The following is a 14229-nucleotide window of genomic DNA, read 5'->3' as shown; positions in this document are numbered from 1 at the left end:
TTTTTGCTTGGCACTTACTAAAATGAGGTGTATGAACTTGCAGACAAGAAAACAGCCATCCTTCAGCCTCATTCTGGTTTTAGAGCGACCATTTGATAGCAGTGTTCCAATATTTGAGAGGCTGTCACAAAGAACAGGGATCAACTATTTTCCAAAGCACCAAAAGGCAAGACAAGAAACAATGGATGGAAACTAATCAAGGAGAAGAGCTATCTAGAGCTAAGGAGACACTTCCTGACAGTTAGAACAATTAATCAGAGGAGCAACTTGCCTCCAGAAGTTGTGGGTGCTGCATCACTGGTGGCTTATTAAGAAGAGACTGGACAGCCACTTGTCTGGAATGGTATAGGTTTCCTGCTTGAGCAGGGGGTTGGAATAGAAGACCTCCAAAGTCCCTTACAAATCTTTTATTCTGTTATTATTCTGACCGGCTCTATGCTGGATTACTCTGTCCCTTTTACAGCAACTCACTGGGAGGGAAGAAAGAGGAAGAGAGTGAGAAGTAGGGAAAACCAGACAAAAGGAGAGAAAGAGTAATGACAGCAATCACTTCCTTTGGCATTGCTTGTTTTTTGTGGTGCAATCCCTAATATATTTACCCTACCCCAGTTTCCAGGAAATATCTAGCAGTCTCTCCTTTAAAGATGCAGCAGCTCTGGGGGGGGAAACAGGCACCAAACTTAATTCAGAGTATCTCTTATTGCATCCTTTCTTTCTGTTGCTACCTCTAGTGCATTTAAATAAGTCTGCCTTTTTCACAGTATCCTCAAAATAGTATTATTCTCTAAACCAGGTCTGGAGCCCACTATATTGCCCCCCCCCTTAAGCAGCTTGTCAGACTGGTTTCTTGGGGACATCGGGGATTATTTGAGAAAGCTGGAGGAGAGTAATTTTTCTACCAGCCTGTGCTTTGTCAACTCCTCATATTGCTAATTGCCTAATTAGACACTCCAGCAGGGTTAAAACATTTTTAATAGAATTCTGCATCCCCTTCCCCTCCCAGTTCAAGGTCTTCATTTTTTGAGTGAAAGTTCTCCGTTTTATAATTGGGTTGGATTCAGGCAGCTAAAAGATACTGACTGTACTCTTGCAAGGTGCCTGAGTCACAGGTATGTACTTCCATTACGCAACCAGCAATTTAGCTATTACTAGACAGCCCTTGGGTCATCGTTTCAGAAATATTTCCTTATCTAAGACCATGAGTGGGCAAAAAAACAATGAGAGCAGCAGCATCTTCCAACTTCCTGCCAACTCCCCTACTGAATTTCCTTGCAGGAAGTCAGCAGGATCAGAAACCTTCCTTGCTTGCTTCCTCCCTCCCTCCCTCCCTCCCTCCCTCCCTCCCTCTGTTCTTTCCTTCCTCAATCCCTGCCCCCCTCTCCCTTCCACCATTGCTACAATTCTTCTCTCCCTCCTCCTTCCTTCCATCTCTGCCCCTTTCCCTCTTCTCCTCCCTCTCCCTTTCATCCTTCTCTCCCTATCATTCCTTCCTTCCTACCCTCCCTCCCTCCCTCCCTTGAATTCCTGCCACCTTCCCCATTTATTTTACTAGTGGGAAGCCTGCAGCAGGTGTAGAACAAGAAACACGAAGTTGTGCACCTCCCAGAGGACCCCGAGGTTCAACTAATCCTTGATGCAGAACATTCACGATTCTGGTTTCCTTGCTTTTTTAAATTTCAAAGCAGTCACATAAGGCTGCTACTTGGATTGTAGGAATAATTATGAGGATAAGATTCATCTGTCTCCTCCCCCAAATGCTTCCCAGTCAAGGCTGCATTTGCTGCAAAATGGGACGGGAAGTTAATATACAGGTATTTAAAACTGCGGGTTACTGTGAGCCTGAATGGGTGAGGAGCTGATTCCAGGAGGAAAAAAACAGCATAGGAGAGAAGAGTTAAAGCCCTTCTCTTGCAGACCTTTTCCCCAAATAAATTATTGACCCCTTGAAATTAGCTTTGAAATAAACATAAACAATATACATTCACTCATATCTACCTAAAAGATTCTGATCAACAACAGCCTCATGTTTAGCTTGGATTAAAATATCCTTGTGTCTGCATTTTCCATCATGTGCTCACTATAAAAATAATATCTCTCCATTCAAATATTTCCAGAGCTTAACATCTAATAGAACTACTGATCTGTTCTACTACTCCTGCCCACTTAGCAGTTCAAAAGCATGCAAATGCAACTAGATAAATAGGTACCACTGGGAAGGTCACAGCATTCCATGCACTTGGGCATATAGTCGTGCTGACTACATGACCACAGAAGCATCTTTTGGACAACACTGGCTCCCTCAGGTAAGAAACAGAGATGAGCACACACACACACACACACACCAAGTCAGACACAACTGGACAAGGGAAACCTTTACCTTTTTTTATCTAAGCTGCAGAAATCTGACCAATAGAGAGCAGCAAAGAGACCACTGTTCTCCACTTAGCAGATATTCCAGGGATGGACCCTCTATATACCCAAGCATGGTAAATTTCAACCCTTTGGAAAAATAACTAAGATTTTTTAAAGGATTTCCGAGGTACGGCTACTTTGAGGAATTTGGGAGCTCCCCTTACACGTAGTCCTAGATCAGGGGTGTCAAACTGCTGGCCCACAGGCCGGACACATCATCAGGAAACTGCGCCCACCCCATTGCCAGCAATGGAGTAAAAGGTCCGATACATTGCACAATGTCATGTGACATCACGAGTTTGACATGTCTGTCCTAGATTAACATGGCACATGGAAGTGGAAATAGAAAAGAAGCAACTGTGCTTTAAAAAAAATAAACTTTTCATGCAGAAAACATGACTTGGGAACAGAATAGTGCCATTTACCATGCAAAAAAAACATTGCTCAGGAGAATGGCTTAATTGACCCAACCTATCCACTGGCTAACATGGAGCCTTTGGTTGATCTGTGTCATTTGTCTGAAATGGTATAGGATTTCCTGCCTGAGCAGGGGGTTGGACTAGATGACCTACACAAGGTCCCTTCCAACTTTTTTATTGTTGTTGTTGTTATTTTCACTACCTCCATTTCCCATTCCTCAGGCCAGTCTTCCCATTAGCTAATATGGAGCTGCATTAGCCAATGCATAGACCTCCCCTTTCGAGAACTCTTGGCCTGGGATGAAGACGGGCGCAGCAGAGGCAAGCTGTCACCGCCTTCACATCCTGGGCTGATGATAAGGGCTATGCACACTTTTCCATGCAGGTTATTTGCTATGCAGGATGCTTTCTGGGAAAGAAGTGCAGCTGTGTTATGATGTCCCCAGTTGGCCTTATGCTAAGTTTTGTAGCCCTTCTATTTTGAAGTAGAGGCCCTTGGGTTCCTACTGTGACAGGTGAAGTGAAACAAACAATTACATTTTTTAAGATTGCTAAGTCTGTTGATCAGTCCAGTTAACTGCATGATTTCCCTTCAACTCATAAAGCCTTTAGAAACTGAAGTGGCCAGAGCTGTCAGGAAGTACAAGGACACAAAGCTTATTTTTAGCTGAACAGGAGGAGGAGACCTCAGTACTTGTATAGGAAGGCATGTATATATTAACTTACTGCAGAGGTGTTATCTAAATCAGGCAACAGCTGGTCCTGCCACAGCTCCTCATCTTTCTCCAGCTGGACTGGCCCCATGGACGCTCAGCCTGGATCTTGCCTAGTGGGGAACTGGGCTAACATTACCCCTGAACTGCAGCATGGTGCAAATCAAAGGAAGGGGATGCAGAGGGTGTGAATGGACAGGTGAGAAGCAACCATCTAAGCAGGGTAGATTACATTCTTGACTCAGTGAGTATCTGAGTAATATGGTACCAAACTTACAGAGTATAGCAATGTGTTTAGCGCAAATGGCAGCATTTATAAAATTATAGATATACAGTATAATTGTCCCTCTCCACATACACTCTTTAGTACACATTCCATTTTATTCAGAGTAACTTATATATCAAATCCTACTCAGCCTATCTATGCCATTCATGCAGTGTCATCTTGTCTGTGTTGCAACAGACCCTTGCTCCTTTCTCTTATGATTTATTTAATTTCTTTAATCCCACTATTATTTTTGGTCAACTGAAAGCAATATCCATTCCTGATGTCGCTGTCTCTTATTTTCCCCATAACAACAACTGTTATGTACTGGGCCTTTGGGTACCACATCACGTGCGTTGCTGGAGAACTAATGGTTCTCTAGCAACCCAGACAGACCTCCTCCGGGCCTGCAATTGGTCAGCCTCAGGCGGCAAGCGCAGGTTCAATCTTATTGGTTGCTATCATAGGGCTTGGCTATATATTGGGGCTGGGAGCGGCCCAAGCCTAAGTACAGTTCCAGCTTGAATAAAAGAATGAGTTCCTTTGTACTCAGCCATCTTCATTCCTGCTCACCAGAGCCCACGACATAACAACAACCATATGAGATGATTTGGGCTCAGAGAGAGTCCTGGCCCAAAGTCACCCAACTGGTTTTCCTGCCTAAGGGAGAATTAAAAGTCACTTTTCCCTGGCTTCCAACCTGGCACCCCAGTCTCTACGCCAGTGTCCTCAAACTTGGCAACCTCAAGATATACTGTATGAGCTCCAATTCCCAGAATTCCACAGACAGCCTGCTGTAGTCTCATATCCTTGTGTTATGGAAATACAGGTCCCTTAATCCTCTGACATTGCCATAATAATGATGGGAACTGGAATTTTAAAAGAACTGGCACACTAGAGGAACATTAGAAAGACTCTAGAAAGGGTACAGAGAAGAGCAACAAAGATAGGCTGACTGCTGAGTATCAGTAGAGAGACACTGTAACTGAAGACGTGGGAAGGAAATGGAAACCTTTTCTAGATTTGCTCAAACTAAGACTGGATAGATATTTGCTGAGAATGCTTCTGTCTGGATTTCTACAATCTTAGTATCAATAGGGGCCAGTTAGGCCATCTAACCAAGGAAACAATGGAATTAATCATCAAACAAATCAACCCAGAGTTCTCACTCAAGACAAAAATGTCCAAGCTCAAACGACCAAATTTTGGACACATTGTGGAAAAGGTGGAAGGAAAGAGAAGAGGATGATTACCAGCAAAGAGAATAGCACCACTGTAAGACCTAAAGGACCCAGATGGGGAAAATCTGTCTATGTAGTTTCTAAGAGACAACCCCAACTTGATGGCACATAATCAATCAATCAATCAATCAGTTTAGGCTACTGAATCCAATCCTGTATTCTGTGCTGGTAAAACTACTCTTAAATATCTTTCTCACCACTGCTTGACCACTTCCAGTGAAGGGAGCCCAGAATCACGCTTCTGATTCCTCTCTGCTTTTCTGACTGCATCTCTCCAGGAGCAGCAAGCAGGAGCTGAGCTCAGGGACTAAATCAAGGGTAGGCAACCTTGGCTCTTTTATGACTCGTGGACTTCAACTCCCAGAATTCCTGAACCAGCACGAGTCATAAAAGAGCCAAAGTTGCCTACCCCTTCCAATCTGTGATTTCTCTGAAGCCAATTAATTCTACCTTTTGCTCCTTTTTACATGACTTGTTGATCAGAAGGCCGGCAGTTTGGCAGGTCGAATCCCGAGTGCCGCATAACAGAGTGAGCGCCTGTTACTCATCCCAGCTTCTGCCAACCTAGCAGTTCGAAAGCACATAAAAATGCAAGTAGAAAAATAGGGACCACTACAGTGGGAAGGTAACAGCGTTCCGTGCGCCTTTGGCATCTAGTCATGCCGGCCACATGACCACGGAGACGTCCTCGGACAAGCGCTGGCTCTTCGGCTTTGAAACGGAGATGAGCACTGGCCCCTAGAGTCGAAAACAACTAGCACACATGTGCGGGGGAACCTTTGCCTTTACCTTACATGACATCCATTCAGGTATCTGGGGTGAATTATCGTATCTGTCCCCTGCTTCTTACTCTTTTCTATTTCACGTTAAAGACACCCAATACCATCAAGCTTTTTAACAGAACTAATTTTTCATTTGTTTGACAAGTTCCATCATGTGCTTTGAGCTTACTCCAGTTCACCTACACTATGTTATAATGCTAAAAATCAAAGTTTGTTCCAGTTCTGAGTACGCAGGAATGAACTAACCTTGTTGCAGTAATTGCTAAACAGGAAGCCAGAAATAACTATATGTCAAAGGCACAACGAATTAATTATACTTATGTTACGATAATATATTAGCAAAATTCAGTATTTAAATAAGAGAAACTTACTAAAGATTTTGTGAGAGTATGCATTCATCATCATTATATAATGGCTGTGTACTAAACTAATTAGTTCCACCTATTCCTTTAAAAAAAAATCCAAAATCCATAATTTAGTGCTTTATTTGCTAGGATCAACCGACAAGGCATTGTTTCTCTATTTGGTTAATTTGCCCCAGCGAATAAAGAAGCTGCCTGGGGAATTCAGGAAGGTGAAATCTACACATCTTATAGTTGTCAAGGTTGAAAAATATAATCTAAGGATTCTAGGACTATTGATTATATTAAAGAAAAAAACAGCCCAAAGGAAGGTTATGGCAAAGCTGCATGAAAACTGCATGGCAAAGTCCCAAGAAGTTGAGAAAAGACATTTGTACCTTTTTTTTTAATGGAGTGGGATTTTTAATTATTTTTATTTTTATTTATTTTAATTCCATTTATATCCCGCCCTTCTCCGAAGACTCAGGGCGGCTTACAAGCTTAGCAGTAGCCTTCATTCTATGTATATGCCTGCTTATTAGGGCTTTCACACCCCCTCCAAGCGGCATTATTACAAAGTCAGCTTAATTGCCCCCAACAATCTGGGTCCTTATACTTATTATTTATTTATTTAGAGTATGACAATTTATTTATTTAGAGTATGTCAATGTCAGGGAAATCTACATATGCTAGACACACAATGCAGTCCTGACAGCCTACATTGCTAGTTCATTCCGTTTGGTGCTTGTGCACCTATTCTCAACGCACCACAGGGGTCAAACTAGCTTTATACCAATTAGCTAGTGGGGTTCAGGTTGCTATGGTAGCTCATCCAGGCTCCTCTTGCCAGTCTCCCCTCCCCTCGTGGCGATGCCTTGCATCTGGCCAGATCCAGCACCGGGTTTTGCTCTCTGCACACACGAATGCAGCTAGGTTTTTTTCCCCCCCACCAAAGTGATACCCGTTTATCTACTTGCAATATGGCCTGCTGGGTGGGCAGGAGCTATGGATCAAGTGACTGGAGCTCGCTCTGTCTCACAGAGCCGGGTTCAAATTGCCAGAGTGCACATCATTTCTGGCCAGCAGTTCCAGAGTCATTAAGCCTCTGCACCACCGCATCCCCACCAAATGTACCTCTGAAAGATTTACATTTTTATTCTGCGGGAAGCAGGAACAACTCCAGGGGAAAAAAAACTTTTCTTTAATCCTCACCTGTTAATTTTATTTCCAGTTTAATGCCATTTTAAAGTGATAGAAGAAAACAATTCCTTGGGTCAGTTATTTAATTTAATTTAATTTAATTTATTAATATTTGTATACCGCCCTTCTCCCGAAGGACTCAGGGCGGTGTACAGGGCAAGAATAAAACACAAAGCTACAAAAATTAAAAAGTAATTAAATACATGCCCAACAATAAATACATTAATAAAACCCCAATAAAGTGATAGTAAAAACCCCACCAATCCCCCCTCAGGCCAGGCCGGCTTGTTCGAACAGGTATGTTTTCAGATCGCGGCGAAAGGAGCGAAGATCGGGCGCCGTCCGGAGCTCAACCGGTAACTGGTTCCATAGCTCCGGGGCGCCCACAGAGAAAGACCTCCCCCTGGGGGCCACCAATCTACATTCTCTGACCGGTGGCACCCTGAGGAGGCCCTCTCTGTGGGAACGCACAGGGCGGAGGGAAGTTGACGCCGGCAGCAGGTGTTCCCTGAGGTACTCCGGACCCCTGCCATGTAGGGTTTTAAACACCATGACTAGTACCTTGAATCTCACCCGGAAGACAACTGGCAACCAATGCAGCTCACGGAGCAGAGGTGTAACATGGGAGTATCGGGAAACTCCCAACACAACTCTCGCGGCTGCATTCTGTGCCAGTTGGAGCTTCCGGGTGGTCCTCAAGGGCTTTATGACAGTTATGCTGTCATTGGAAACTGAAAACAGCCACCGATACCCTACGCCACATATCAAATGTATAAAGTCAAAATGGATGTTCTACTGCAGTGGTGGAGAACCTATGCACGCGTGCCAGAGACGGCACTCAGAGCGCTCTCTGTTGGCATGCGCTCCACCGCCACCAGCAACAAGTCCATCAGGCCACCTGGAGCAGAAGCCCCGCCCAGTACAAAGGAGGCAAAGCGGCCGACTAGCAAGCTCAAGTAGAGGTGGTAGAGCAGAGGTCACCAATCATTGTCGATTGGTGGACTGGAAGAAAAGGGAGGGGGAAGCATTTTACATGCATGCATGTTTTTTTTTTAATTCCATTTATATCCCGCCCTTCTCCGAAGACTCAGGGCGGCTTACAAGCTTAGCAGTAGCCTTCATTCTATGTATATGCCTGCTTATTAGGGCTTTCACACACACCCCAAGCGGCATTATTACAAAGTCAGCTTAATTGCCCCCAACAATCTGGGTCCTCATTTTACCTACCTCGGAAGGATGGAAGGCTGAGTCAACCTTGAGCCTGGTGGGATGTGCGCCCTTGGCACACACATGCTGCAAATGGGGCGGGGCTAGTGCCTGCGTGATACTCTCTAGCCCTGCCCTGTTCTTGTGTGATGCAGCGCCTTGTATCTGCACCCAGTGGCGTGGCAGCGGCCATTTTGCGCCCCCCGGTTTTTGCATGCCAGAGGCGGCACTCAGAAATCCCTCCCTGCCCCCCACCCCGATGGCACTACAATGCTGATGCGGCCCTGGCACTTTGCGATAAATAAGTTGGTTTGGGGTTGCAGTTTGGGCACTCGGTCTCTAAAAGGTTCGCCATCACTGTTCTACTGTCTCGATCCTGGAAGTGGAGCGGGGAGGCGATTTGTCCACTGAAAAGTAGCATTTCTGCAGGAATTTTGATTTGCTTTGTCCTCATGTAGCCTTTTGCCTCGCCAAGCTCCTCCAAAACAATTGCAAAAACTGAAGAGATGAGAGCAAGACATCTGGACGGCAGATGTATTGCCTTGTCATAATGCATCTTCCCAAGAGGCATTTATATACATCATCCCCATGATTTTCTGTTGTCCTCTGGAGACTAGCAGTGATGGCTGCCCCAGGGCACAGAGTAAAAAAAATACTTCTATGACATTAATAATGTCATTTTCTTTTTCTTTATATCATAGAGTTGGTAGAGGCCACCTCACCCATCCAACTGACCCCCACCCCACCCCACCCCACCCCACACTCAGTACAAAAATTCAGATACAAGCTCTTACACAATCACAAAGTTGGAAGAGGCCATTAAAATCATTAAGACGTTAACCCACTGCTCAGTGCAAGAAAGCTGACTGACTGAATTATTTCAGACAAGATGATTGAACGTACCCAGTGGGAATAAGAGCCCACCATCTCTCTGGGTGATCATTTACACTATCAAACGAACCTTACATTTGTGATTTTTTAAAAAAATTCATGTTAAAGACTTATACACTCATTTCACTGTAAAATATTCTAGGGTATAAAAGTAGTATAAAAGTAGCATAAGTAGCATCTAATCAATTCTCTACTCAGCTCACTCCCTCTGTCCTGGTTCCAACTCTTCTCAATGGCTATGAGAACTTTCCTTTGTTTTTCTTTTTAATTAAAGCTTAGAGCTCATGGATATTCAATGAATTCAGACACTCCATTCTATTCTTTCTGCCTATTGATTAATTGAACGGGGGGATAGCCATTAATGTCCCTTTCCAATGAAATGTCATTCTCCTGTGTGCTCCACCCCCTCACTCCCAACCCTGATTCCTATATCTGTGCTTTCATTCCTCCTGAATTGGCTGTAATCCTGCTTCCTTCTCCTCCAAAACAAACATGAGAAAAATCCTGAAGATGTTCAACAAATGCAATTCCATGAATGTGAAGATCAGGTGGGGGGGGGGAGTTAGTAAGCTTCACTCCCTCACCAAGCATTCTTTCTGCATTTTAAAAAATTATTTGTTTCTTTTTGCAAAGATTCATAAGGATACAACTGAAAGATGGAACCTCTGAGAATCTAAGTTTCATGTTATAAATAATATAATAAAGCTTGAAGGATGCAGGTCTTATAAGACTGAAGATCTTATGTGCCCTCCAGATACTACTGAATTACAATTCCCAGTATCCTTCATTGTTGTTGTTAGTTGCGAAGTCGTGTCTGACCCATCGCGACCCCATGGACAACGTTCCTCCAGGCCTTCCTGTCCTCTACCATCTTCTGGAGTCCCTTTAAGCTCACACCTACTGCTTCAGTGACTCCATCCAGCCACCTCATTCTCTGTCGTCCCTTTCTTCTCTTGCCCTCAACCTTTCCCAGCATTAGGCTCTTCTCCAGTGAGTCCTTCCTTCTCATTAGGTGGCCAAAGTATTTGAGTTTTAGCTTCAGGATCTGGCCTTCTAAAGAGTAGTCAGGGTTGATCTCCTCTAGGACTGACCGGTTTGATCGCCTTGCAGTCCAAGGGACTCGCGGGAGTCCTCTCCAGCACCATAGTTCAAAGGCTTCAATTCTTTGGTGCTCAGCCTTTCTTATGGTCCAACTTTCACTGCCATACATTGCAACTGGGAAGACCATAGCCTTGACTATACGCACTTTTGTTGACAGGGTGATGTCTCTGCTTTTTAGTGTGCTGTCTAGATTTGCCATGGCTTTCCTTCATTACTGGCTATTTAAACAAGGATCTCTGACATTTGAAGCAATACCTATAGCAGAATTTCAGCAACCTTAAGATATGTGTACTTCAACTTCCAGAACTTCCCAGAAGGTTAACTGAGGAATTCTGTGAGTTGAAATTCACATATCTTAAAGTTGCTGAAAGTAAGAAACACTGACCTAGAGCAGGGGTCCCCAACCCCCGGTCCGTGGACCAGTACCGGGCCATAGCATGCCAGCAACTGGTCCGCACAAACAAAGCCCCAAGATCAGCCAAGGTCAGCTGGGTGCAGAATTATTCTGTCTGGACTATGATAAGATCTCTTGGCTTCTCCTTTTCCCACTCGCTGGGGAATTCTGGGAATTGAAGCCCACACATCTTCAAGTGGCCAAGGTTGCTGTACCTCACAGTGAATCCAACAACCTTTTACTGAGACAATGAACATTTGATTAGCTAAGGAGATTTTTGCAGCACATACATACTTACCTTCCCTCAAATACCCCTAACAGTAATGAAACACTGAAGTTCTATTTCCCTAAAACTGATAGGGTACACACTTATTTATTACTTTTATTTCCATTCTTTCCTTTAAGACAGGGGTCTTCAAACTTGGCCCTTTTCTGACTTGTGGACTTCAACGCCCAGAATTCCTCAGCCAGCAATGCTGAGGAATTCTGGGAGTTGAAGTCCACAAGTCATAAAAGAGCCAAGTTTGAAGACCCCTGCTTTAAGATTTTAAGTTGGCACACTTGAGGAAGGGTCACCTGATTATTTTGTTTTCTCACATCAACAACAGCCAACATATAGTAGTAGCAAAGGTATGTTGGACTAGGAGTGAGACCAATAGTTACAAACAATACGTTATGCTAACAAAGGTGAGCAATACCTTCTAATCATAATACCACATCAACAACACAGCTTGTTTAACTTCCCTGCCCACACAACTGGGGAAACAGCTAGGCCTTCAAAATCTTAGGAAAGGGTAACAGGGCTGCTGCCATTGGATGTCCAGGTTGCTGCTGATCCACAAGGCAGCGGTGACACAGAGAAAGCACAACTCCTGAGCCAACAAGATGACATTGTTCAATACAGCTTCCCCTGCTGGATCTGGTGAGAAGGAGCGGAAGCAATGGGAGAAATGTCCTGCAAGAAGCCTGGCCTTATGCCTTAGTAGGGTTTTATAGGTAACAACCAGCACCTTGAACTGCACTCAGAAACCTATTGGGAACCAATATTATATGAGTACAGTGAAGAATGCCAAAAAATGACTGCATAAATGCATTCCACACTAGGTCCCCAACTCAGTGGTGGGATTCAAATATGTGAACAACCGGTTCTCTGTGTGGATGCCACTTCCGGAAGTCCGTTCTGGGCCTGGGCAACAAAAAATTAGCTACCGGTTCTGCTGAACTGGTGCGAAGTGGCTGCATCCCACCACTGTTCCCAATCCTTTTCAAGGGCAACCCCATGTAGAGTATGTTACAATAATCCAGAAAGGAGATGACTAAGGCATGAACTACCACAAACAAGGCCTCTCAGTCCAATAATGGGCCCAATATGTAGAAGATGAATCTTGCAAAGTCCAGGTAATGGTTGGGGGAAAACAGAATGAGGGGTCTCCGAACTCTTCAGTGAAAGGTGGGATATAAATTCAAGTAAATAAATAGGACTAAAACATCAAGGATGGAAATGTTTCTTCTAGTTCATTAGCCTGATCACTACCCACCACCCACTACACTACATTTGATAACCAGCTAAACCATTGAAGGATTGATCGCTGCAATGAAAATAAGAACTTCCTTTTCTAGCATAGAGACTTTGCTGCCCAAACCTTCCACATGTTAGGCATTGCTTACCGAGCCCCTGGTTCTGCTGTTCCCATTCAATTGCATTTGGTACATGATAGGATATTCCAGAGAGCTCTCCTGCAGGACTTTCCAGTCCTTCCAAGGGTTCCTGTGAGGTTTCCCCAGGAACAGTAAAACTGGAAAGGTCAGCATCATCTAAGTTTTCATCTATTAAACTGGGTTCTCTGTCATCATCATTCTCTTCTTCATCCTCATCCATTTCTTCCTCCTCCTCTTCTTCTTCCTCCTCCTCTTCCTCCTCCTCTTCCTCTAAAGAGATAGGGATTTTAAAAAAGATGATATTGAAAAAATCATATCATGATGTTCATTGATGACAAACAGGCCATGAATTGATTTGTACTCCTTTTTTAATGAATTAAAGTAATGATGGAAGACGCTTGAAACAGAGGCTGTTGTCTTGGGGGGGAGGGGTTAATTAAAGTCTGTTCCTCGGTGAATATCTAATGATAGTATTTGAAAAGTTCCAAAGATACAGATATTCGTCAAATACAAAGAGTTTCTTCTTTTCCTCTTGTCTCATACTCTTGGTGAAAACCTCTACCCAGCTGTGGAATAAAGAATATCTTAAGAGGAGAGCCTTTCAGTAGAGATACAATACAATCCTAATGTTGACTGGACTATTTGCCCAATGACTGATACTCACCCCACTAGAAGTAAAACCATTTAACTTCATTGTGGGTTTTGTTTTTTATTTCATTTTACCCCTTATAAATGAATGAAATTTTTCAGAGGCTTAACACACTTACTAGGGGGCTTAATTAGTGGGAACAGAGAGACAAATATCGAGCCACCGAAATTGATCACTTTGTTGTGTATTAATTAATAATATTAATAAACCTTTTTATTGTCAAAGTACAACATGTGTACATTGAGATTAGCTGAGCCTCCCCCCGTGCTCTCTCCCCGCAACACACAGTGACAACAAACCCTCCATCCTACCACACCATGTAATTCTGGATGCTCCATTTGAATCTGCAAAACAGATGCATGCAGCCTATTGGCCATAATGACTAACAGTGACTTAAGAAAATCTGCCCAGGTTTGGTGACCTCCAGATATATTGGATATATTCTACAGATATATCCTACAGCTAACTCCTAGCCAGCATGGAAACAGCTTGTGGGCTGGGAATGCTGAGAGTTGGCCTAACACATCTGTAAGGCACTAGATTGGGATGTCAATCAAGCATAACAGTGTCTTTAAGAGACCCTTGTTGTTCTTGTGACAGATGCAACTCTGTTTCTACTTGCCCAATATTAGAATTTATTCATCATTATCATGCATAGTTTATTCTTTCAATAAAAGCTTTTTTCATGCATCAAATGAGGCTGTAGCAGAGTCCATATTTTTAAAAAAAATGAAATAGGAATGCTACCCAATGAATTTTAGTACTTTCATGTCTCCTTTATTTCAAAAGAAAATAATTAAATATCCTTGGTCAAACTAGTAGATATTTGACTCATCAATTCTAATACTTCGACATTGTACAAAACGATGAATGCAGTGATTTCAGACATCATGGAAAGAAATGCATTGGCTCTTGCCTATCTCTAAAATATTTTGCTCTAATACTGCATTACCAAT

The 14229-nt window shown here is 43.4% G+C and overlaps 1 protein-coding gene across 1 annotated transcript in view; it reads right to left on the bottom strand.

The window, feature by feature from the left end:
• Window positions 1-14229, bottom strand: part of ARMH4 (armadillo like helical domain containing 4) — a gene marked incomplete at its 5' end in the record, with an annotated part of 51312 nt that overhangs the window by 14424 nt on the left and 22659 nt on the right. The window contains one exon of the mRNA XM_081320593.1: window positions 12634-12894. Within this exon, the coding sequence (XP_081176719.1) occupies window positions 12634-12894 (261 nt within the window). The remainder of the gene's footprint in view (window positions 1-12633; window positions 12895-14229) is intronic.

Source organism: Vipera berus (assembly GCF_964194415.1).
Source record: "Vipera berus genome assembly, chromosome: 1".
Classification (NCBI taxonomy): Eukaryota; Metazoa; Chordata; class Lepidosauria; order Squamata; family Viperidae; genus Vipera; species Vipera berus.
Note: the sequence above shows the minus strand (reverse complement) of the source record. Positions and strands in the feature narration are given on the sequence as shown.